The sequence below is a fragment of the Pipistrellus kuhlii genome, unplaced genomic scaffold, assembly GCF_014108245.1.
Source record: "Pipistrellus kuhlii isolate mPipKuh1 unplaced genomic scaffold, mPipKuh1.p scaffold_m20_p_1, whole genome shotgun sequence".
In the NCBI taxonomy this organism is placed as follows: Eukaryota; Metazoa; Chordata; class Mammalia; order Chiroptera; family Vespertilionidae; genus Pipistrellus; species Pipistrellus kuhlii.
Window position 1 is genome coordinate 46,013,396 of NW_023425404.1, and position 27,346 is coordinate 46,040,741.

Genomic DNA, 27,346 nt, shown 5'->3' on the forward strand with positions numbered 1-27,346 from the left:
GCGACCTCCAAGGAACATTGAAGAATTCTTAAAGTTACACAATTTGGTGAGTAGAGCATCCTGTTTTATGTACCAGTACATCTTTTAAAATATCAGTCCTGGAGATGGAAAAAGCTTAGGGAAAAGCTTTAATGATAGGATATAATAACTCTTATGGGTTCCATTTTTTGTTGTTCTTTCATTATTGAATTTATTGGGGTGACATTGGTTAATAAAATTATACAAGTTTCAGGTTTACAATTCTATAATACATCATCTGTATATTGTGTGTTCATCATCCAAAGTCAAATTTTCTTCCATAATCATTTATTGCTCATTTACTCTCTTCTACTTCTCCCTCCACCAATTCTCCTTAACCTCTGATAATTGCCATATTGCTGTCTGTGTTTACAAGGTGCAGTTTCTTGGTTTGTTTGTTTAATCCCTTTACCTTTTTAACTCAGCCCTCTGACCCCCTTCCCTCAAATAGCTTTCAGTCTGTTTTCTATATCTATGAGTCTGTTTCTATTTTGTTTATTCATTAGATTCTACATATAGGTGATATTATGTGATATTTGTCTTTCTCTGACTGGCTTATTTCATTTAGCATAATACTCTCCAGGTCCATCCATGCTGTTGAAAAAGGTAAGATTTTCTTCTTTTGTATGACTGAGCAGTACTCCATTGTGTAATTGTACCACAGCTTATCTGTGCACTCACCTACTAATGGGAGTTTGAGCTGATTCCACATCTTGGCTATTGTAAATAACACTACAATGAATGTGGAAAATACATTTCAATGTAGGAAATTTTTATAAATAGTTTCCTCCTTTTAGTAACTATTCTATCTCATAGCTGTTCCTTCTTGTCAATATTCTATTCTCTCTTCCACTTTTAAAAATTCTAGTCCAATGTCCTATCAGAAGAATTATACAGACATACCTGTGTTGTTTTGCTAATATAAAATTTTTGTCTCGTATATTTACACCTTAAAGAAAATGTGACAGTTTTTCTTACTTACATCATTTACATTCACCTCAGCTGAGACAGGTATTGCAGTGGTGTTACATCAGTATTCTTTGATGTTGAATCAGGGTAAAATATTTAAAATGTGTTTTTATGTTGAAGCTCCAGTTTCCATTATGTGTAACTACTGACTCCCAGAGTTATTGGGATTGAGTGGGTTTTCTCTTGGGTTCATGCAGTTGTGAATCTGAAGGTCAGGTTTGTTTTGTGTTGAGGAGTGTCAAAGACTAGGAAAACGATGTCAATGTGGAAGGCAGAGAGGCTTTTTTAATGCGGTGTGTACATGTTTTGAATAGATTAGACTTTAATTTGCACTTACTTATGCTTAAATGTAAACAGAATTTGCATTTAACGAGTTTCAAAAGTACCTATTTTTAAATATCTATTTTCTGTTATTATATTTGTTTAAGTAAGTGTCCTTGTTTTCTTAATGTTTTTAAAAAGGATTAAAATCCCTTTAGGAGTAAAATTAACATGTTCTTAATTTTCAAAAGTTTGTTTCAATCACTGGGGCAAAGCAGAAATTTTGAAATACTTTTAGGATAAGCTTTTGCAAATATTTTAATTTAAATAATGATGGAAATGTGCTGTAGGTTAATCACAATGTTATGGGTCTTTTTTAATGTTAAGGGAAAGGTGTTACAGTTAAAATTAAGCCAAACTCAGCAAAATTATGAGACATTTGGACTATACCATCATGCGTGTTTGAGAACCTATGATTTCAGATGAAATTTTCCAAATATTTGAAGTTAAAATGCATAGTCACTCTGTTCAAATTAAGAATAATACTAACCAAATTAGATCACAGGTTTATGCCTTTCACCAAAGATAGAATAAAATCAAACTTAAAGTGCCATCCTTGTTTGCAAAGGACTTCTATATTGATGGCCTTCCATTTTTATCAGCTAACATTTAATAAAACAACATATCCAGTTGTACCATTTTTGTCATTTATGGGTGTGTCTGTACAGTTTTTCTTATTGTAATGGTTTCCCAACAAAATACTTACAGTTGTTTTTTTAAGGTTGGGCCATGTCTATTCATTGCCAAACTATTGGTTATTTGAGGACATCTAGGAATAAAATGACTGTATATTTAATTTTTTGTTTGCTGGACAAAACTAGACAATAGTAAAAAACATAAACTCCAAAAAAACTCATTTAAAACATATTTTTGAGTAACTATTGTGTATCAGGCACATAGACATTTACTAGGTATACCAGTTAATCAGACTATTTTCAATAGATGGAGTTACACATATGTTGATATATATGCAATTTTATATGTATGCTTTTTGTTGTATTGACAGCAAGCTTCAAAACTTCATATGTCAAATTTTCTGAAGGTGTTAACATCATAGATATTTTTACATTTAAAATTGTCAAATTTCGTGCCAGAAAAAGAGCATTTGTGGGAAGTTTTAATTCACTATTTTGAAGAAAAAGTAATCATATACTTCGGGAAGCTTATGTTGAACATGCTCCATCTCAAGATACTTGTGACCACTGGCTTAAATGCTTTAAAGGTAATGATTTCGATGTGAAAGACAAAAAACGTCCAGGTCAACCGAAAAAGTTTGAAGACCAACAATTGCAAGCATTAGTGGATGAAGAGGCATGTCAAACTCAAAAATAACTTGCAGAAAGATTAAACTCTGCTCAGCAAACAATTTCTGATCATTTACAAGCAATGGGAAAAATTTTAAAGGAAGGAAAATGGGTGCCACATCAACTAAATGGAAAACCAAAAAGTCATTAGTAAAATGTTGCTTCAACATCATGAAAGAAAGTCTTTTTTTGCACCGACTTGTGACTGGCAATGAAAAGTGGATTTATTTTGAGAATCGAAAGTGCACAAAATCATGGGTTGGTCCAGGTCAACTATCAACATTGACTGCAAGGCCAAATTGATTCAGAAAGAAGACAATGCTCTGTGTTTGGTGGGATCGGGAAGGTGTGGTATATAATGAGCTTCTAAAACCAGGTGAAACCATTAATGCTGATTGCTACTGACAACAAATAATCAATTTGAACCACACTTTGATTGTGAAACAACCAGAATGTGCCAGAAGATATGGCAAAATAATTTTGCTTCATGATAACACACCATCGCACACTTCAAAACCAGTTAAAGACCCATTAAAAGACCTTGAGTGGAAAGTATTAACCTACCCACAGCATTCACCACACCTTGCTCCTTCAAATTATCACTTGTTCGGATCGATGATGGTGCATGCACTTTCTGAGCAGCACTTCAAAACATACTAAGAAGTGGAAAATTGGATCTCTGAATGGTTTGCTTCAAAACAATAAAAGTTCTATTGGGACGGTATCCACAGATTACCTGAAAGATGAGGAAAATGTATAGCTAGCGATGGGCATTACTTATAATAAAGCACTTTTGATGTTTCTCTTGAAATTATTGTGTTTTCTTTGATTACAAAATCTGCCATTATTAACTGGTACATCTAGTAGAATATATTAATGAATTAAAAAGGGGAAAGGTCTTGCCTTTATGAAGTTGTAATTCTTTTTTAAATGTGGCATATTATAAACAAGTAAATAAAACAAAAGAGAAATTGAAATATATTCTAAATCACTTATGGCTAAGCCTATCTCCATTTAATTTTTCTAAAACATAAAAGCAAAGGTATGTATTTTCATAGTTGTGTGGTGGTTAAAATCATACGCTCTAGGCTCAGATTGCCCGGTTGCTTATGTTCAAATCCCAGCTCTGCTACTAATTAGCATTAGAACAATACCTGGAACCTTCTTGTCAGCTTTCAGTTTCTTAGACTTTACTAGGGGCCAGTGCATAAAATTCATGCACAGGTAGGGTCCCTAGGCCTGGCCTGTTATCAGGACCATTCTGGAGGGCAATCGGGGGTGGAGGGGCCCTGCTGGCACCCACCTTGGCTGGCCCAGGGCCTGCAGATTGGGGGAAGCTCCTCTGTTGAGCGTCTGCCCCCTGGTAGTCAGTGTGTGTCATAGTGATCAGTCTTTCTCTTAGTCGTTCCACTGGTCATTCCACCCTTTGGTCGATTTGCATATTAGGCTTTTATATATAGGACTAGAGGTCCGGTGCAAGAAATTCATGCACAGGAGGTGTCCCTCAGCCCAGCCTGCACCCTGTCTAATCTGGGACCCCTCGAGGGATATCTGACTGCCCGTTTAGGCCAGATCCTAGGATCAGGCTGTCGGACATCCCTCTCACAATTCAGGACTGCTGGCTCCCAATGCTCACCTGCCTGCCTTTCTGATTGCCCCTAACCACTTCTGCCTGCCAGGCTGATTGATGCCTAACTGCTCCCCTGCCAGCTTGGTCACCCCTAACTGCCCTCTCCTCAGGCCTGCCCCCCCCCCCCAACTGCTCTCCCCTGCTGGCCTGGTCAACCCTAAATGCCCTCCCCTGCAGGCTTGATTGCTCCCAACTGCCCTTCCTTATAGGCCTTGTCCCTTCCAACTGCCCTCCCCTGATGGCCATCTTGTGATGGCTATCTTTCGTTCCACATGGGGGCAGGATCTTTGACCACATGGGGGCAACCATCTTGTGTGTTGGAGTGATGGTCAATCTGCATATTACTCTTTTATTAGATAGGATAGAGGCCTGGTGCATGGGTGGGGACCAGCTGGTTTGCCCTGAAGGAAGTCCCAGATCAGGGTGGGGGTTCCCTTAGCATGTGGGGTGGCCTGGACAAGGGGTCTGTGGTGGTTTGCAGGCTGGCCATGCCCCCAGTAACCCAAGCAGAGGCGCTGGTATCTGGGATTTATTTATCTTCTACAATTGAAACTTTGTAGCCTGGAATGGAGCCAAGCCTTCTGCTTGCTCAGTGGTGGCAGCCATTTCTGTTGGGATTTATTTACCTTCTATAATTGAAACTTTGTAGCCTTAAGCAGAGGCCAAGGCAGGCCAGATTGTGTGGAAAGCTTGGCTTCCTACATTGCCAGGAAAACCCAAGTCTCCCTCCTGCTCTTCTCTCTGTGGCTGCAGCCATCTTTGTTGGGTTCATTTGCATATTTGCTCCTAATTGGTGAGCATGGCTTTTGGTTGTAGTGGAGTAATGGTTAATTTGCATATTACTCTTTTATTAGATAGGATGCTTTCTCGTTTCTTACATCATCTAAAACCCTTTTCTTACATCATCTAAAACCTGTCATTGTGGTTACTTTTAAAGGAAGAAAAAGGGAAGTAGAATGAACCAAGGCAAGTTTAAAATTCCTGATCTGGAGATTTCAGATTTATTCCCATTTAGCTAAATTCCCAGAATATTTTACCAAAATTTATTTAAGAGTTTTACATCATACAAGTTCCAAAATTCATTCTCTTACTTACCATCCCTTGATTATTTTGGCTAAATTTCTTGGTTTTGTTATTAATTGATTATGTTGAAATATAATCTTTTATTTGGTTTGCAAACATTAATGTTGTGATTCTCCTTCTATTCCTATTATTTTCCTCTCTTTTCTTCATATCCTTCCCTTCCTAAGTAACCTAGTCCTAAAGCCATTTGGGGGCAAAAACAAAGCAGGCCTCCAAATTGGCAGGGGAGAAAGGGATTCACTGTGATAACGTAGAGCAAACTGTCTGAACTCAACCACAGTGAGGAAGGTGTCCAGGTTACACCATAGGTGTTAGAGTCCAAGGGAATGAGGATGGTATCCACATGTAGCCAGGGGAAGGAATGAAGGGTGATTTCAGGAGGTGTGAGGTAGGCTATGGCCTGATATGGGAAGTCAGATCCCAAGTGGGGGTAAGGAGTGTATCTCTATAGAAGGGGCAGCCTGGCAAGAGGTTCATAGCCTGAGTAGGATGAGAAGGGCATCCAATGGAGAAGAAACTACCAGTAGGTAGAAGAGATTGGTTAGTGATCATCTGAGAAGATAGGTAAAATAAATACATATATTAAAGATGATGGCAGCTAGGTTTTTCATTGTGGGAGATGATAATTATAACATGGAAAGAGAGAAAATATAATGTTTGAAATTGGAATTAGAAATACCAGTGTGGTTTTTAAGTATACAAAAAACAAAACAAAACTGAGGAGCTAAAGACATTTGAAGAAAAATGAATGTGTAATACTACACTAGATCCTTTTGCTATAAAGTACATTATTGGTTCAATTGATGAAACTTGAATAGAATCTGAGGGTTAGCTAGGAAACAGTATGTCAATATCAATTTCCTGAGTCTGATAATTAATTTTGGTTATATAGAACAATGTATTTGCTTTTAGAAAATACACTCTAAAGTATTCAAGGATGGTAGGTAAGCAACTTGTTTTCAAATGATTTAGGACAAAAAGTTTTTATAAAGCATTTAAAACTTATAAAGTTTATGATTGTTTCAAGAATTTTAAGGAATACATTTAATAAAAAAAATAATGCTGTGTAATAAAATCTAGTTGATTTTAGCTAGTTGATTTAAGTTGTATTGGATAACATTTTTTGCAGGATCATTGGCCAGGGCAAATCATCTTTCGAGATAAAGATAAATGGGCGTACATTCTGAGGAAAATAAAAGAAGACAGTTCATTTAATTCCATTTATACACACCTATGGGAAAATGTCCCTCGAAGATATAGTGCAATCATGATCATGGAGTCAAGATTAGAGGAATGTTCAATTCTTTTGAAAAACCATGCCTCTAAAATTCTTGAGTGGGAAAAAGTAGTTTCTACTAAAGGTAAACCACATTTTTATATGAGTAGAGCAAATGTCAATTGTGTCTGTATGGTTGTGTGTCTGTCTACGTCTGTCTATCTGTCTCTGGGTGCAGTCTCATAAATAATGAAATCCTAAGGCATAAAATATCTAAAAAAAAAACACATTATAATAAATTATTTTATTTTATTTTCATTTGGTCCAGTACAGATTTTTTAGTTGAACATGAACATGTGGAATCAAAGAAAGTATTGCTAGGATAAAAAACTCAAATAGTTATGAACTTTGTTAAGCTGGAACAGGGGTAGCCAAATATCAAGGAAACAGGATGGATTATATAAACTGATACTGGAACCAGAGATAAGTGAGCCAGCAAGAGTCAGGTTATAAGAACATAAATACCTAAAACCCAAAGTAGAGGGGGTGAGAATGGATTTACATTCCCTAGTTTAGCTTGAGGGAAGGTAGTGATAATTATTCAGAACTGAATAACTGCATACTGGGTAAAAAGCATATCTCCTAGGAATATTAATTTTTTACTTCTTTTGAGTATTTGTATTACTTTTTTATTATTTAATTAACACTTTCAGTATCTAAAAGTTTTTAGATACTAATGGGGATAATTATCTTATTTTTTATTTAATGGGCAAACTTGTCATGGGTAAGCCTTAAAAATGCTGATATTAGTTATACCTATAAAGTATTTTCAATATATTAAATAAATTTAATTAGTCACATTATTTAGATATTTAATATTCTTTTATGGATCTCTATTTTTCAAATTCTGAGAATGTGTTTAAATACACTATTACTAAGTTTTATTTTAAATTTTCTTATTTAATTTTGTATTTTTAATATAAAATATTTTGAAGCATATATATATAATATATGGAGAGAGATAAAGTACATATGTATATACTTTAAAAAACTAATTTTATGTATATTAATTATCCTCAATATGAAAATATCAAAGCTTGACTCACGTTTAGATTAACTGAGTTCAGAGCTCCCTAGAGCAGTGGTCGGCAAACTCATTAGTCAACAGAGCCAAATATCAACAAGTACAAAGATTGACATTTCTCTTGAGAGCCAAAATTTTTAAACTTAAACTTCTTTTAACGCCACTTCTTCAAATCAGACTCAACCAGACCGTGGTATTTTGTGGAAGAGCCACACTCAAGGGGCCAAAGAGCCACATGTGGCTCGTGAGCCACAGTTTGCCGACCACGGCCCTAGAGTCTCACTGGTCCATGTTTCAAAGTCCTGTACTTTCTGGAATTTAAAGTGACCATGAAACCATAATGCAAGTGACTGAACTATTTAAATAACATGGGCTTGTTCAGTAAGAAGAGGTTGATGTAAAACTTTAGATATAGGAGTAAGTACTAATAAAGACATACTAGTTGGAACATGACATTTCTGTAAAACAAAAAAAAACAGAAGAAATAATAATGTACTCATTCAACAAGTGTTTGTATATCTAGCATTATGCTTATCAAAATAGCTAGTTGATCCCATTGAATAGTTTTATGTATATTTTATTTAAAGTACTTACATCTTTTTCACTTTTAAAGGCAATATATATGTGTATACACATACACACAAATACTCATATATAAGTTGTGAATTCTTGTTTTTTTTTTAAGGTATTCTTGGAAAATTGGAAAAATATGAGGCATTTCTAAAGAAGCACCCTAAGAAAAAGATGATAATGGTATGGTATTTGTTTTCATTCCTGAAAAATTATATTCCACAGAAAATATAATCACTGTAATTGCATGGATAACTTTTTGAAATGTTCTTACAGGGTGTTTTTTTTTATTTTTTAAATAATCTACCTATCTCTGTATTTTTAAAATATTAGGTTTAGTAATAATTAATGTCGTTTTCTAATACTTTTTTAAATCAAATTTATTTAAACAATACAACAAAATTTAATCAACAATATAGTTGCCGTTGTTTTCTACTACTTGTGCCCAATGCTCAGGAAGCATTTTAATCCCTCTGTTGTAAAATTCTTGTGATTTTGATGCAAAAAATTCTGTCAATGCATTTTTGAGGCATTCTTCATTATTAAATTTTTTTCCAAGAAGAAAGTTTTGCAAAGAACGAAACAAATGGTAATCGGAAGGAGCAATATCAGGAGAATATGCAGGTTGAGGGAGAACTTCCCATTCCAACTGGCGCAGTTTTTCAGCAGTGATTCTTGCAGTATGCGATCGTGCGTTATCGTGGTGAAGAATTACGCCCTTCCGATTAATCAGTGCGGGTTCTTTTTCTCTTAAAGCTTGGGCTAACCTTTCCAATTGGGCACTATACACTGCACTTGTAATGGTTTGGTCAGATGGTAAAAGTTCATAATGAAGAATTCCTTTAAAATTCCACCAAACACACAACATCACTTTTTTCGCATGCAAGTCAGGTTTTGGCGTGGGCTGCGGAGCCTCATTTTTGTCCAACCATTGAGGCCGCCTTTTCAAATTAACATACAGCACCCATTCTTCATCTCCGGTAACAATTTGCTCTAAAAACGGCAAACGGTTTTGACGAGAGAGGAGCGAACTGCAAATTGTGACTCTTTGATTACGGTTGTTGTCGGTCAACTCATGAGGAACCCATTTTCCAAACTTTTGGACTTTGCCAAGTGCACGCAATTGATTGGAAATTGTTTTTTGTGAACAATTTAAAGTTGTCGCAAGCTCTTGTTGGGTAATTTGAGGATTTTTCACCAAAAGAGCTTGAAGAGCTTCTTGATCAAAATTGGACACACGGCCTCGACCACTCTTGTCATCTAATGAAAAATTTCCCTCGCGAAATTTCTCAAACCAACGCTGGCATTTTCTGGCGCTAACTGCATCTTGACCAGGAGCACTACAGATGTTTTTTGCAACCTCACTTGCTTTTCTTCCTAATTGGAACTCATAAAGCATGCAGTGCCAAATATGCTCTTCATCCACCATCTTCTTAGCCCTAGTTTTGCAACAAAAACCAAACCAAACACAAACTTTTTCAAGCAAAACTTGTTAATTGCACGTCACACGTTCTGTAGATACCACGTGTTTGAAGGTTATGTCAATACAAGTCAACGCCAAGCAAGATTTTAAACGAATGTTTAAAAACGACATTAATTATTACTAGACCCGATACCTGGACATATATTTTCTTTACATACACAATATCAAAGTGTTGGCATTTTCATATCACTAGAAGTGATTTTTTAAATGTATATATTTCATCCTCTTGTTATTTAATAATTTATGTCATATACTTAGTTCAGAGCCCATATTAGTTCTCCTCCTATAGAAAAAAAATAAGAATTCCTTTTACCAAGCATTTAAAGAAGAACACCTATCCTTCTGGAACTATTCCAAAAAATGCAGGCCAAGGGAAGACAAAGGAAACCTTGAGGAAAGTTAAAAGTGCTATTCCACTGAACATACAAGTGATAAGAAAGCAAAACAGCCTTATGCTAATCTGCAGAAAGGTTTCGTGGTCTGTATAGAAGATCAAACCAGCCACAACATTTTCTTAAGCCAAAGCCTAATCCAGAGCAAGGCTCTAACTCGCGTCAGTTCTAGGAAGCCTGAGAGAGGTGAGGAAGATGCAGAAGAAACATTTGAAGACAGAGGTTGGTTTATGAGTCTTAAGGAAACAGGCTATCTCCATAAGATAAAAGTGCACTGTAGAGCAGCAAGTGCTGGTGTAGAAGCTGTGGCAAGTTATCCAGGAAGTCTAGCTAAGATGGGCTGACTTCTTACTAGGGGCTAATGCAGCTGGTGACTTCAGGTTGAAGCCAATACTCAGTCACCATTCTGAAAATCCTGCTAAATCTACTCTGTCTGTGTTCTGTAAGTGGAACAACAAAGCCTAGATGACATCTATCTGAAACTTGGCTTACTGAGTACGTTAAGTCCACTGTTGAGACCTACTGCTTAGAAAAAGATTCCTTTCAAAATATTACTACTCACTGACAATGCACATGGTCACTCAAGAGTTCTGATAGAGATGTACAAGATTAATGTTGTTTTCATGCCTCCTAACGCAACATCCTTTCGGCAGCCCATGGATCAAAGAGTAATTCTGACTCTCAAGTCTTATTTAAAAAATGCATTTTGCAAAATTATATCTGATGGATCCGGGCAAAGTAAATTGAAAACCTTCTGGAAAGGACTCACAGGTCTAAATGCCATTAAGAACATTCTTAATTTATGGGAAGAGGTCAAATATGAACATTAACAGGAATTTGGGAGAAGTTGATTCCAATACTCCTGGGTGATGGTGAAGGAAGGAGTAACTGCAGATGTGGTGGAAATAGCAAGAGAACTAAAATTAGAAGTGGAGCCTGAAAATTTGACTGTATTGCAACAATCTCATGATAACACTTTAATGAATAAGGTACTGGCTGTTGTTGATGAGCAAAGAGAGTTGTTTTTTGAGATGGAATCTATTGCTGGTAGAGATGCTGTGAAGATTGTTGAAATGACAACCAAAGATTTAAAGTAGGACATAAATGCAGTCAATGAAGCAGCAGCAGGGTTTGAGAGGATTAACTCCTATTCTGCTGTGGGCAAAATGCTATCCAACAGCATCTCATGCTACAGAGACGGCGCTTGTGAAAGGAAGAGTCAGTCTATGCTGCAAACTTCATTGTCTCATTTTGAGAAATTTCTACAGCCACACCCACTTTCAGAAACAGTTATCCTGATCAGTCAGCAGACATAAACATTGAAGCAAGAACCTCACAGCAGCAAAGATTATAATTCCCCGAAGACTTGTATGATGGTTAGTAATTTTTAGCAATAAAGTACTTTAAATTAAGATATGGACATTGTTTTTCAGACATAATGCTATTGTATACTTAATATACTACAGTATAGTATAAAAACTTTTATATGCACTAGGAAACCAAAAATGTTGTGTGACTCACTTTATTGTGATATTTGTTTTAATGTGGTTGTCTGGAGTTGAACCCATATCTCCAAGGTATGCATGTAGATTAGATATAGATAGGTATCCCTTTGCTCAAAAACTTGAGAAAAATCTTCATGTTTTGAAGCAGAGAGGAAGATAATTCACTGTGATGAATAATCTGGCGCCTGAATTCATGCATGGGTGGGGTCTGGAACAGCCTGGCCAGGGGGAGGGAACATAGGCAATTGGTTGGCCTGACTGCTGGTCAAACTCCTGGTCGAGGGGACAATTTGCATATTAGCCTTTTATTATTATTTATTATTATTTATTATTTTATTCTGAGATCATAATAATCTGATCACTCAGTGTATATGTACATATATATACATATACTTTTACACACATATATATAAAACATACATATATGTGTGTAAAAGTATTTTAATAAAATGGAAGAGATACAAACAAGACAAATAATAATGACTATTTCAAGAAAGAGGAACACATGAATGGAACTAGAAATCATTGCGAAAACATATCCAAACTTTTATGTATATTTATATATAAACTTTGTATATTCTCATTAAAATGGTCTTAAGCAATACTAAAATATAGACTAGATTGTAGGGGCATGAGCATACTGGTAATTATGGTATTCCTTATAATTTCTGTGTTTTTTAAATTTCTGACTTGATAAAAGATGGCTTTCAGAATCTATTGAAATGATCTTTAAATGCATTATCCTAATAAAATTTTAAATAATTATTTTATTGTTAAATATGTTATATTTGGGTTTTTAATCAGGATTTTAGCATGTGTTATTGTATTATTGTGGTATCTTTCCCAGACTGTATGATCAACACCTTGTTTTGTTATTACTCTGCTCCTTTAAAATGTCCAGTGTTTGCTCCCTGCAGAATAAAGCCAGGTCTTTGAGATTAACATTAACATCTTCCTAACTTTGTTTTTTTTGTTTTTTTAAATAAATCTTTATTGTTCAGATTATTACAAATGTGATCCTCTTCCCCCCAATTGCTCCCCTTCACCAGGTTCCCACCCCACCCTCTGTCCTTTCCCCATCCCCCATTGTCCTCATCCATAGGTGCACAGTTTTTGTTCAGTCTCTTCCCGCACCCCCACTCCCCTTTTCCCTGAGAATCATCAGTCCACTCCCCTTCCATACCTCTGATTCTATTATATTCACCAGTTAATATTGTTCATCAGATTTTTAAATTCCCTTGGTTTTTAGATTCACTTGTTGATAGCTACGTATTTGTTGATCATAATTTTTATCTTTATCTTCTTCCTCTTCCTAAATAACCTCCTTCAGCAATTCATATAATTCTGGTTTGGTGGTGATGAACTCTTTTAGCTTTTTTTTATTTGTGAAGCTCTTTATTTGTCCTTTGATTCTGAGTGATGTTTTTGGCTGTAGGTTCTTGTTATTCATCACCTTGAATATTTCTTGCCATTCCTGTCTGGCCTGCATGGTTTCTGTTGAGAAATCAGCTGACAATCTTATGGGTGCTCCTTTATAGGTCACTACCTGCTTTTCTCTTGCTGCTTTTAATATTCTCTCTTTGTCTTTTGCTCTTGGAATTTTAATTATGATATGTCTTGGTGTGGTCCTCCTTGGATTCCTTTTGTTTGGGGTTCTGCGGGCTTCCTGGACTTGTAAGTCTATTTCTTTCCCCAGGTGGGGGAAGTTTTCTGTCACTATTTCTTTCAATATTCTTTCTGTATCTTGCTCTCTCTCTTCTTCTGGAATCCCCATAATTCTGATGTTGTTTCGCTTGAAATTGTCCCAGAGGTTTCTTACATTATCTTCAACTTTCTGGATTCTGTTATCTTCTCCCTTCTGCAGAGGAGTGTCCTCTGGCTCTTTGTGTTCTAAATCTTTGTCTTGATTCTTGCGATCTTCCAGTCTGTTTTTAGGACTTTGTATAATATTTTTTATTTCAGACAATGTTTTCTTCATTTCTTGTTGATCCCTTATTATTTCTAGTTGCTCCCTTTTCATATCCTCATAGGTCTCATTTATTTTATCGGCCTTTTTTGGGATATTGTTGAATAACCTTATAACTGTAGTTTTGAACTCAATGTCCAATTTTTTCTTTTCCTCCATCTCCTTCCTTTGTGTCCTTCTTCTTGTCTGCATTTTAGTTGTTTCCCTGATTTGATGGAATAGTTTTGTGTGCTATGTGTTCTGGTAGAGTCCAGTAGCACAGCCTTCCCAGTTACCTGCAGTGGACAGTCTTGGTGTAGCCCTTTGTGGGCTGTGTGTGCAGTCTTGTTGTTAAGCCTTGCTTATTGTTGGTATCACTGGGAAGCGTTGATCTCCAAGCCAATTGGCTGTGAGGATCAGCAGTGTCTCAGCTAGGAGGGTTTCCGTACTCTGCTTGAATAGGGCGGGGTCTCGGGGTGGCGCAGACAATCTTTGGTTCCCTGTCAGTCTCGCCTTAGAAAAGTCCTGTTCATGGAGAGTTTTGGAAGATTGGTTGCAGGCCCGCACGCACCTCTTTGGTAAAGGCGCAGACAAGCTTTGGATTCCTGCAAGTCCCTCCTTAGAGAAAGCCAGCCTCTGGGAGAGCTTCTGTGCTCAGCCACAGGTAGGGCGGAGTCTCGGGTTGGTGCAGACAAACTTTGTTTTCCCTTTGGCTCCTCCCCAAGTCCCACAGTAATGGCCTCTGGCTTCACACACCTCCAAGAGATCTCTGCCCACTGCCTGACAGTCTGGCCTCTCCCTGTCTGGGGCCGTTATCAGAGCAATAGGGTGATTCTGTTTTCCTCTTGGACAAGAAAGCCAGCCGCGTTAGCTGTTCGCCCTCTTCGCGCCAGGAGTAAGCCTGTAGTGAACTCAGCCTGGCCCGCCCTCTCTGCGTGCAGGGAGTAAGCCAGCAGCAATCTTGGTCCGGCCCTTCCTCTCCGCACAGGGATTAAGCCAGCGCCTTTTCGCGCACACAGTTCTCTGTACCTTCACAGTTCCTGAGGTTCAGCGTGCCTTCTCTCTCCTTCCCAGATGGCAGAGCCTCCTCTCAGCCAGCCATCTGGCGCTTCAGGGCAATGCCTCCCCTGTTTTTCAGTTCTAAATTCAAATTTGTTGTGGTAGGCTGCATTCCGGTGTCATCTTTATTGACCAGATGTATCTAAAGCTCTCAAGCATACAGCATTCATTATTTGTTTTTAAATATATTTTTATTATTTCAGAGAAAGAGATAGAAACATCAATGATGAAAGAGAGTCGTCGATTGGCTGCCTCCTGCATGTCCCCTACTGGGGATCGGGCCCACAACCCAGGCATGGGCCCTTGACCAGAATCAAACCAGGATCCTTCATTCCACAGGCCAGTGCTGGTGGAATAAGCCAGACTGGTTAAGACTGTGGCCTTTTTACTTTTATTTTTTAATGATAATTGATTTTAGTTTCCCTGGTCATTCTTTTTTATTCCTTTGCACACTTTTTAAAATACTACTAATGTAATTATCTTAGCAATCTTCTGTTAGCAATCTGTTATTATCCTTTCAAGTGTGTTTCCTATGTCATCTCCTCAATAATAATATGTATTCTGTAGTTTGTGTATATGTAAAATTTGCATGTAAGATTAGGTATTCCTGGAGCAAGTAAGGATATGGAAATTAGTAAACAATGTACCAACATGTCTAGCTGATAAAAAAAAATAATGTATATAGAAGGCTACTTAATCTCTATGTAAAATAATACAGTAAACATGGAGATATGCCACATAGATTCTCCTTCAAGGAAAGACCTATTGCTCTAGCTTAGGGGTGTCGAACTCAATCAGAGAAGGGGCCAAAATCTAAAATCCAGCCTAAATCGCGGGCCGAATGGTTTACTGAACAGTCATAAACTGTCATTGTGATGGAAACGCAGCGGAGTGCAGTGATGACAGAGCGGTGCGGGCCACATTGCAAGGCCTGGCGGGACGGATTTGGCCCGCGGGCCTTGTGTTTGACACATGTGCTCTAGCTGATAGGAGTGCTGTTAGGGCACTGTCAGCCCCTTTAGGTACTGCTTCACCTATTCACAACTCACGAGGACAAGCTCTTTCAGGAACCACCCAAATCCAGTGGCTGATAAAGTTGGATGCAAAAAGAATTGGCTATTTCAACCCAATGCAGGACAACTATGATGGGTCCTTTAATCTTTAGAGCTCTTACTAGGATTATTGGAGGCTGTTAAGACTTGCATCATAGCTGACTTCTCCATCTTCCCAACTTTGCCTCTCCCTTGTCTTCCATAGATAATGAATGCAAGGCACTCCCAATAAACATTTTGAATTCCACCTCAGAGTCTGTTTACATTGAGTTCAAACTGCAGTAAGTAGTTTGTTTGCATTTATGATATAGCCCTTATCTATTTGTGTTCTGTTTATATATGTACCTTAGTCCCTTCTTGAACTCTGACTAGCTCTGAGGGTAAGAGCCATTTTGTATTCTTAGCATCTAACACAGCAACAGCATTCTAGGCTTCAGTAGGAGATACACACACACATACATTAACTGAGAAAGTTTATCAAATATAAAAATTCTCTTATTTATGATTTTAAAGATTTTATTTTTAATGTTTTTCAGCTTTCTGATGAAATGCAAACGAGGAATATAGAGGTATTTAAAATTTCTGTTTTTAATATTCTTTATCAAGGTATTATGTGGAGGTAAAAGAATGTTTGTAATAACCGATTTGGCTATAGAGTTAGGGACTGTAGGAGAGAGAGTTGGAAACAGATATAGAAGCTTTCTTTTTTTAAAAAAAAATTGAAAATATATTTTTATTGACTTCAGAGAAGAAGGGAGAGGGAGAGAGAGATAGAAACATCAATTATTAGAGAGAAACATTGATTGGCTGCCTCCTGAGCACCCTACACAAGGGATCAAGCCTGGAACCTAGGCATGTGCCCTGACCAGAAATCGAACTGTAACCTCCTGGTTCATAGGTCTATGATCAACCACTGAGCCACACTGGCCAGGCAGAAACTCTCTTTTCCTGCTGAGTCCATTTCCATATGTATAGTTAAAAATTCTTGATCATTTGATCAATTCTTAATCAATTTAGTTCTTCAATATTATTTTCTTTTGCTTTTGGATTTGGCATGTGAATATATCAGGGTCTTAATTTCAGAGAAACAGATATTATGAAGATTTTGCATAGGTGGAATAAATATTTTTCAATTATTTTCATAAAAAGAAGTAAAATAATTTATCATTAAGTATTTATCTGTCTCCTACTAAGACTACTAACTGAAACGAGTGAAGTAATTACTGTTGTGTGATATTTCCTCTTTCTAGGGTTGCAACTTTGCAGGATTCAAAACAACTGAGCTTACTAAACTACCCAGATACTTGGATGCTGAACGAATTTATCTCTTTATTTTAAAAGTCCATAACTTTGATGTATGTAAATATTATTTTATTTTTGTGTGATAACTTTGGAGAATATATGATTTAATGAATCAGACCTTTATTTAAAGATCTGACAAATTAAATGTTTAAGCAAGCTTTAATCTTTTGAGTATTAAGTCTTACAGGAAAGACTAGCGATGATTTACATCCTGATCACCTGAAGAGAAATATTAGACTCTATGTTCCTGTCTCAGGGACCTGAGGTTGCTAGTGTGCATTGGCTTAGCATGTGCTAGAGAGGTTGTGGAGAAAGGGGAACCCTCATTCACTGCTGGTGGGACTGCAGATTGATTCAGCCACTATGAAAAAAAGTAAGGTAGTTCTTAAAAATATTGATTTGAGTTACCATATGACCTAGCAACCCCTCTTCTAGGAAACTACCCAAAAATCTTGAAAACATTTATTCCCTAACTATGCACCCCTATGTTCACTTTAGCACTATTCACAGTGGCCAAGATATAGAAACAACCAGTGTCCTTCAATAGATGATTGGATAAAGAAAGTGTGGTACATATTGTATATACTATGGAATACTACTCAGCCATAAGAAAAGATGAAATACTGCCAAATGCAATAATATGGATAGACCTTGAGGATATGCTAAGTGAAATAAATCAGACAGAAAAAGCTAAAGCACCAAATGATTTCACTCATATGTGGGATATAAAACTGAGAAACTCATAGACACAAACAACAAAATGGTGGTTACCAGAGGGAAGGGAGGTTGGAGAATAGTAAGGGGTAAAGGCAGCCAAATATATGGTGGTGGAAGATTATTTTACTTTGGGTGATGGACGCACAATGCAATATACAAATCATGTATCATAGAAATGTACACTTGAAACTTATAGTATAAGCTTATTAACGAGTGTTACCTCAATAAATTTTCAAAATAAATGCTTATAATAACTTACAAGGATTGTACTTATGGATCTGAAACTCAGAAAAAAAAGGTTAAAAGACTACTGTTTTAAGCCTTTTATTTTAGTGGGAATTCACTGAAATAACTGAATTCTCCTTACCTCATCCAAACACATTCCTGTACATACAGCCACAGATTAAATTTCTTGATGAACAAAAGTATATATTAGCCTATGTACCACACTGAACAGAACCTTGGCTAGAGATTATGCTCAGTAAAAATTTTATTGAATTGAATTGTGAATAAAGGGCCTATACTGGTAATATTGATATATCGTAGTTAAAAGGAGAAAGCTGAGCCACAAGCATACTTACATGCACAAATAGAAATTCAAGAGAACATAGAAGTATTTTTTTCCAACCTAAGTTGAAAATTCAATTTAGGAAAAGAAGTTCCAAGTCAGATAATCTGTAGGTTTAAAAAATATTTACATTTACTGGTACTGGAATAAAGAAAGTATCACAAATGTAGAAAGGTGGGTAGTATTGAGGAGAGAACCACTTAGCTTTTTAAGCTGTGTTTGTGTTTGTTTTATTTTACCGATTTTCAAATTTTGGTTGTTTTAACTATTGATATATTTTAAAGAATTTGGAATTTTCCTGGGGGGGGGGGGGGGGGAAGAAAGTTAGTGACAATAAACATACCCAAAATTAAGACTCAGATCAATCATGCAATTAATTTATAGTAAAAAGCATCTTTGCTTGAAATATGCAAATAATTTAAGCAAAAGTATTCATCTTTTCTCCTGTATTTCAATTTTCTGCTCTTTCTTTATGTACTTTACATATCTTATATAATAAAGGGCTAATATGCAAATCAACTGAATGGTGGAATGACCAGTCACTATGACCCGCACAGACCACGAGGGGAAGGACGCTCAATGCAGAAACTGCCTCCAGGTGGTCACAGGGGGAGCACCACTCAGCCAGAAGCCAGGCTCATGGTTAGCAAGCACAACCTCCACGGCAGTGCTAAGGGTGTCTGACGGGGAGAAGGCCTAAGCCAGCAGTCAGATATCCCCTGAGGGCTCCTGGACTGCAAGAGGGCACAGGCCAGGCTGAGGGACCCCTTGAGTGCACAGATTTTGTGCACCAGGCCTCTAGTGTTCTTTAAAATTAGGAGCCAAACCTAAAATGATGCTGTTACCAATGTAAGTGAAAGAGAAGTGCCCCCACGGAATTCGTGATAAATAATCTTCTCAGCATAAAAGTTTACACAATGTGTCTTTGTTGTTATTGTTGACTTGTACTTGAGGAACAAGAATTTATGTCTATGTATTTCATTAAAATAAATCTTATACTCTACTGAATCTGGTATTTAGAAACTTTTAGTTGAATAAGATAAAATGATCTACTGAATATCTCTTTAAACCAAGATTTACAATCTGTAATATAGTCATGGTAAGTAGCTTAACTTTATGTGACAATTTAGATCCATTGTTTAAAGAGAGCTCCATGTTTAGGTAAGATCTAGGTTATAATGGGGTTGGTTGGGATAGAAGTCCATGATTGTTGACATCTGTCTTCATTGTAAAAGAGAGTTTGTAGCATATCTTGGATTTTTGCTATTCTTGATCTAGCCTACACTATAATTTCCATATGTCCTAGCCAAATGTAATTATTGAAATGTCGCTAATATAACAGAGATGAATTTTTAAATTATATTTTAATTAATTTATATATAAATTCCAAAACTAATACTTAATTCAGTTATCAAATAACTTTTGATTGTGGTTGAAACAAAATTATAACCATATATTTTATGAAATCTAAATATTGATCTAGTATGTATCATGAAAATTTGGTGTTCAAATTGAGATGTGCTATAAGTACAAATCATGCAGTATATTTCAAATGCCTAGTACCAGCAAAGATTGTAAAATATTTAATTAACATGTTTTAAATCATATGATAACATTTTAAATATACATTGAATGGCCAGATTATTACGATCTCTGAATGCATAATTGGCCATTCAATGTATCTCTTATATAATAAAAGGCTAATATGCAAATTGTCCCTTCAACAAGGAGTTTGACCAAGAGGCAGGCCAGCCAACCGCCCATGTCCCCTCCCCTGGCCAGGCTGGCTGAACCCCACCCATGCACAAATTCATGTAATCCGGCCACTCAGTGTATATAGTTGGTTAAATGTCATTAAAACTTATTTCACCTTTTACTTTTTTAAAGTGGCTACTAAAAAATTTAATATTACAATAGAGCCCTACATTAAATTTACATTGTGTGCATACTCTTTACAAAGCCTGTTTAATTAACCTGTTTTATAATGTATTTTAATTTGATCCCCATCTGTCCTTTTTTGTAGGAAAAAGTTGAAAAACTCTGGAAGACTTATTTTCTCTCAGAAGCCTCGATTGCTCTTTTGCATGATTCCTTTTGGTGGTGGTTTCTCCATAAATTTAAGGTATAAGGATATTTTTTAAACTTCCTTTTTAGATTGATTTGCAGCATAATTCATTTTTCAGTAGAGGTAGCACTGGTACAAAAAAAAAATTTCTGGGTCCTTTCACAGAGCTTGTTATTTTAGTATTCTACACATGTAAGAAATCCTGTTTGCAATAGAGTTCTTTCACAATAGCAGGTCACTAAATCATTGATTGCCTTCTGTATGCCAACTACCATAAGAACCTTCATTAATTCATCAAGCATTTTTGGGTTTTCTGTGTGCCAGACATTGTGCTTGAAATACATCACATAAAACATGATCCTTTTCCTTATTTAATTTTAAGATACTACTTTAAGATATGTATATATTATCAACATTTGGCAGATGAGGAAACTCGGACTTAATTAACTTGCCGAGGGTAATGCAACTAATGAAATAACAGCCAGGATTTAAATTTAGGTCTGCATGATGCCAAAACCCATGTTCATTCCACTGCAGCAACTGATCTGCTCTTGAAAATAGATAAAATTACTGACAAGCAAACAAATTCTAATTTTAAATTATAATATTAATGATTTTAATTTCACACATCTTTTGTTTTTTAAGCCTGACAAAGAAAATCAAGATTTCTTGTTTGATAGGATTTCAGAAAGTTACGTGACACTTTTCTTAAACATACCTCTAAGTAAAAAGGATGCATTCTTTCAGGTAAAACATAGAAATTAATGGTTATGCTAATTATTTTGGAGCTAATGAAATAGAGAAATAGTTATTTTACTTAAACACCTGTGAGAACATATTTTATTACTTTGAAAGAAAAATTTCCTGAAATAAAATAAGTTATGATACTGTTTTAATCCTTACCTGAGGACATGCTTTATTATTATTATTATTACTGATTTGAGAGAAAGAGGGGGAGAAAGAAAGAGAAAGAGAAATGTAGATCAGTTGTCTCTCGTACTACAACTTAGTCATGTGCCCCCTCACTCCAGAATATTGTATTTCCTTGACTAAAGTTCTTACAGAATCTTCTTAGTGAGATATAGATCTTTTGTTTGCATATTAAAAATTTGAAAACTGTTGATTTACCCTAGGTATATTATTGGTTTATATATTTATCTAAAAAATTGCTTATCAATTTTGTTTTTCTTTACAATATATATTTTGATCTAAGAGGTCTTGAAAAGTTTATGTTAAGCCTAAGGACTAAATCCCTGTTAAGTAAAGAACATGGACAAATTTATGAATCAAATGCTTGTTTTACTTTGATCTAATATTAACTAATGAGTAGGGTGGATTAAAATAATGTATATTCTTGAGTAATGTTAAATGAAGATGGTAGGAATTTCATTGGGTATTTTTAAATTTAAACATCTAGTATTTCAAAGCAGAAGCCACATTCAAATACTTTGCTGTGTTGACATCTATAAATCAGAAATATATAGGTATTTTGGAGTCAGTAAATATTTCTTTTCCATGAGTAAAACAAGCCTAAAATAAAAATAATCAAATGTCCTTCATAAACAAACCTAAATTGTGAAATATTTATCTTTGATCTTATAAACATATACCTACTGTGTCACAAAAGGAAATCAGTATTAGACTTGGAATGAGATTTGGCTTTAAATCTGCTACTAATTTCCTGGGGGATCTTGTTAAGATGTTCAGTCTCAGTTCCACAGCTGGTTGTCTATCAGATAAAGATGATGATCAGATTCCTGATTCATAAATTATTGTTTTGTAGAACAATGATGTTCTCAAAGATAGACTGGAATTTTTGAATTTTTTTTCTTATTTGCAGGAAATAGTTAATAGCTAGGATTTGGGCTAATTAAATCGTCTAGAGGTGACAAAAACGACTGTTTCTCTCTCCATAATCTTTCTTTGCTTGAGAACCAAGCCACCTTCCTTCGAGCAATTTAAATAGAAGTGGAGCTTCATTTCTCATTGACCAATTTCCAATATTTTTAACTCATGCAGATAAGTGGGGGTTTTGTTACTATTGACTCATCTGACTTATCATACCTAAGGAATAGAAATTTATTAATATTAAAGAATAAAAAATTATCTTCAGATCTTACTATTCATACATTAGAGGCCTGGTTGCACAAATTCCTGCACAGGTGGGGTCTGGCTGGTTTGCCCTGATCGGGGCCAATCAGGCAAGCCTGGGGAAAGAGCTGCATGCAGTTGGAGGACCAGCCCTGCCCCTGATGAGGGTGGGGAGCTGATTGGGGGCGGGACTGGCTGGGGAAAGGGGCCACAGGCGGTTGGCCAGCCGACCTGCCCCCTAATTAAACTCCTGGTTTGAACTCCGGGTAGAGAGGACACTTTGCATATCACTCTTTTATTATATCAGATATTAACTGAATCTAAACATATTTACTGTGACTTTTACTTTCCTCTCTTCCCATATTGTACAAAGATATTCCTTTAGAAATTTTTCCCAACACAATTTGACACTTGATCTTTTTCCTTTAATCTCCTTAAGGTAAGTTGCTCACAGAAAATTTTTAGAAGTTTCCCTTTTTCACCAGGTGCAACATTTAATTTTAATGATTAGGTTTATCCTCTTTAGAGCTATTTAAGTGGAAGTGGTTTTATGTACCACAAATAAAATATGTGACTCTTTCTCGTAAGAAAATGTTCATGGTTCATTCAAAAAAGTTAAATATATCACTATATTAAAGCATTCTCCTCTCTCATCCCTGCCCCCCTCCCAAGATAATCATTGAGTTTTTTTCAAATAAAACCATCACTTGCAAGCAAATGTGAACAATACTGGATTCGCTGATTCTATTAGTTTCCTATTGTTGCTATAACATTGTCACAAACTTAGTGGCTTATAAGAGCAGAAATTAATTGTCACACAATTAAACCAGAAGTCCAAAACAATTATAAATTTTCCCCTTTCCCCTCCATTGATCCCCTCCATCTTACACCTATCCCTCCAGGCCTTTACCACACTATTGTCTGTGTCCATTGGCTATGCATATATATATATAGTCTAAATGACTGAATAACTGAACGACCAGTCAACCAGTTGCTATGATGAGCACTGACGACCAGGGAGCAGACCCTCAACACAGGAACTTCCCCCTGGTGGTCAGTGCACTCCCACACCTGACCTCCCATGGCCCGCCAACCTACTGCAGTCCCTCCCTCCAGCCAACCGCCCCCCACGCCCCATCAGCCCTGATCACTGACCAAGCCAAGAGACCCCCACCCAAGCACAAATTCATGCACCTGGCCTCTAGTATGCATATGAATTCCCTGGTTAATCTCTTCCCACCCTGAGTTTGTTTTGTTTTTTCTTTAATTAAATTTATTGAAGTGACATTGGTCAACATGATCATATAGGTTTCAAATCTTCTATTTTACAAGATCTGTATATTGATTGCACCATGTGCCCACTACCCAAAGTCAAATCTTATCTTATCACCCTATATTAGCATTCTCTTCTTCCCCTACCCACTTACCTCCACAACTACCACACTTCTGTTTGTTTTCATGAGTGTTAGTTTTATATTCCATATCATTCTTAACTTTTTCTAACTGACTTATTTCACTTAGCATAATATTCTCAAGGTACATCTATGTTGTTGCAAATGGCAGTATTTTATTCTTTCTTATGGCTGAGCAGTATTCCACTGTGTATATGTTCCACATCTTCTTTATCCAGTCCTCTATTACAGGACACTTTGGTGATCTTATTCTTAGTGCTGTGTTTGGTGATCTTATTCTTATGTTTTTTTGTTTCAGAATAACTCCCTTGAGTATTTCCTGCAATGGAGATAATAAAATTCCTCATCTTCTGGTAATAAAATTCCTCATCTTCTGTATGTCAGGGAATGTCTTTATTTCTCCTTCATATTTAAAGGATATTTTCACTAGTTATTTGTGGCTTGTAATTTCTCTCTTTCAGATGTTTGAATGTTTGGTTCCACTCTCATCTGGCTTGTGGAATTTCTACTAAGAAGTTAGATGAAATTATGATGAGTTTTCCTTTATATTTCACTTTCTTCTTTTCCCTGGCTGCTTTGAGCATTTTTTCTTTGTCATTAATTTTTGACAGTTTTAATACCAACTGCCTTGGAGAATGCCTCTTGGATTGAAGTAACTAGGTGTTCTGTTTGCTTCCTGGATTTCAGGATTTAGTTCTTTCCTTAGGTTTGGGAAGTTGCCATCCACTATTTGTATGAATATATTCTCTGTTCCCTGTTTCCTTTCTTCCTCCTCCAGAATGCCTATTATTCTAATACTAGGGGCCCAGTGCATGAATGTGTGCATCTTGAAAGGAACTGTGGGTCATGAGGCTATGGTGGGCACAGGGTTGGGTCTCAGCCCATCCTTCCTGCCCCTCCCACAGTGGCCCCTAGTCCCCTGTCTGCAGCAGCCCAGCTCACACTGCCAACGCTTCCATGCACTGATGGTGACAGCCTCATTCACACACACTGAAGGTGTGGAGTGATTAGGCTGAAGCCGGATTTGGGTGCAAGAGGTGGCTGCTGGCCCCGATCACCCCTCAGGAGCAGGGGGAGGTGGAAGAGCCCTGAGGGAAGATTGGGGCTGGCAGCCGCCACTTGCATCCACTGACAGTGCCAAGCGATCAGGGCTGGCACTGGGCACTGGCAGCAGGTGCAAGCAGCGGCTCCAACACAGGCAGCAGGTATGAGTGCCGGGTGGGACTTACGGTGCACGGAAACAAATAATTTTCAGTAACCATCAGAGGCTGCTCTAATGACAGTAACCAGCGCCCCACCTTGGTCTGGCACCCCCACTCACCTGCTCCACCATCCCCTTGGTGGTCAGCGCACATCATAGCTTGTTTGGTTCTGCTGTTCTATTTGCATATTAGCCTTTTATTATATAAGATTGCCTTTTCCAATGGAGTCAGATAAGTCTCATAAAGCTTACTTTTTATGTTCAGGTTTCTCTCTCTACTTCCATCTGTGTCATTTCTAGATACCTATCTTTGATATCACTAAGTATTTCTTCTATCTGGTTGGCTCTGTTTTTTATGCTCAGTAGTTTACTTTTAGTCTCCTAATTGCATGCTTCATTTCTAGGATTTCTGATTGGTTCTTCTGTAAAGTTTCAATCTTTTTTGTAAAGAACTTTTTTTTTTTTAATTGATTTGTTTTCTGCATGCATTGAATTGCCTGTCTATATTTTCTCACATCTTGGGTATTTTCAGAACTGCAATCTTGAAATCTCTGTCATTTATATCATCTACTAATATTTCCATGTGTTCCAGCCTACTTTCTGGGGATTTTTCATTTTCTGTCTGATCAGCCTCATTACCATGGTTATCTATGATATTTGCTTTTCTCCTTTGTCTACAAATTTATCTCCGTCTACAAATTTATAGCCATTTCCTCTGAAGAAGTCTTTATTTACTATTTTTCAATAGATGGCATTGAATCACAAGATTTTTTTTGCCTCTGTGATCTCCCAGTCTTGAATTCTACAACTTCCATAAGATAATGCAGCAACACTGTTTGAGGGTGGGATTTGTTTTGACCTCACCATAATTGCGACTCCTGACCTCTATGGGTCCTTCCCCGTCTGGGGATCAGTCACAGAGGGAAGCAGTGGTACTGGCTCTTGGTTTACAGGTAATATGATCCTTGACCCACCTCCAAGGGTGAGTTTTGGTAATCCAAGTGACAAGGCTCTGTGGTTCAATTTATTTGTCTGAAACACCACTGCCCAGCCCCACAGTGGAGAGCTATGTCAGGCATCTGCTGGCTCGATCACTGTTTGCTCTGCTTGTGGTGCTGGGCTACCTCCCTCCTCCTCCTCCCCCTTTGCAGATCTCTGTTCCTCTGGCAGAAGAAAGTGCCTGCTACTACTGACTTCCTCCCCTTTCTTAAGCCAAGACATGAGTTTCTGGCTACAGGGCTGCATCTTTGGGTCATTTGCAATTTCCTCCCTTCTTATCTCTCCATTTATTCCCAGTTGCCCACCTTTAAATGTTTCAATACACAAGTCTCTCAAGCATGCCTCTGTATTGAGCAGGGAATTCTTTATTGAGTTATAATTAGTTAACTTGTTTTAACTTCAGAGGGAGAGGCCAAGGGGATCTCTCATGCTGCCATTCCTCTGATGTCCCCAGCTCATTTCCCCAAAATTAGTCTTAAAGGGCTAAAATCAAGGTATCAACAGGGCTAGTTTATTTAAGAGGCCCCAAGGGATAATTCATTCCTTGCCTTTTCCAGCTTCTGGCGGCTGCCAATATTCCTTGGCTTCTAGTCACATTACTTGTATCTCTACTTCTGCCATCACATTGCCTTCTCTTCTGTAATAAAATTTTCCTCAGCGTCCCTCTTATAAAGATACTTGTGGCTGAAGGCCCATTCTATAATCTAAAATAATCTCTCCAGCTCAATATCCTTCATTTAATGATGTCTGTAAAGCCCTTTTGCTGTATAATTTAACATTTACAGGTTCCAGGAATTAGGACAGTTACCTGTAAAGGGCTTTTCTGATTCTAAAATTTTACATTATTAAGGGCTAAATGGGTGATTATAAATACTTATCTGAATTCAGGGTACCAAAATAGTAATTTTTAAAATCTTTAATATAATAAATATATATTTCTACTTTTAAGTATTCCCTGAGAGAAATTTAGTAGTTTAGGGACCACTGGTATTGATCATGGTTTTAATATGTAAATAATATAATAATGATTATAATATATTAACTCACCTAAACAGGCTTCGATTATTCAAAAATATGCTTTTTATTCTCTGATAATTATGTGACATAACAGAGGTGTTAGCTAAGGCCATATTGCAATATATAAATATATTAAATCAAAACATGGTACACATTAAATGTACACATTATATGTCAATTATATTTATATACACTTTTTATTAGAATTATCTGTACATATTACTTTATAAAAGAGGATAACAATAGCAAGGTAAAACTAAATTAATATGTATTCAAAAACCTTATCTTAATTGTTAATTTCATCCTTTATCCAAGTTAAAAAATTTTCCCAAATGTTATCAGA

General features: G+C 36.7%; 1 protein-coding gene and 1 pseudogene across 1 annotated transcript in view; both read left to right on the forward strand.

Annotated features, from left to right (window-relative positions):
* Nucleotides 1-27,346, forward strand: part of LOC123650982 (protein FAM227B-like) — a 38,003-nt gene that overhangs the window by 9,215 nt on the left and 1,442 nt on the right. Inside the window, exons 4-10 of the mRNA XM_036442746.2 lie at nt 2-46; nt 6,455-6,686; nt 8,311-8,378; nt 16,168-16,200; nt 16,882-16,986; nt 20,242-20,340; nt 20,929-21,030. Coding sequence (XP_036298639.2) covers nt 2-46; nt 6,455-6,686; nt 8,311-8,378; nt 16,168-16,200; nt 16,882-16,986; nt 20,242-20,340; nt 20,929-21,030 — 684 coding nt within the window. The remainder of the gene's footprint in view (nt 1; nt 47-6,454; nt 6,687-8,310; nt 8,379-16,167; nt 16,201-16,881; nt 16,987-20,241; nt 20,341-20,928; nt 21,031-27,346) is intronic.
* Nucleotides 8,460-11,450, forward strand: LOC118702102 (annotated as a pseudogene).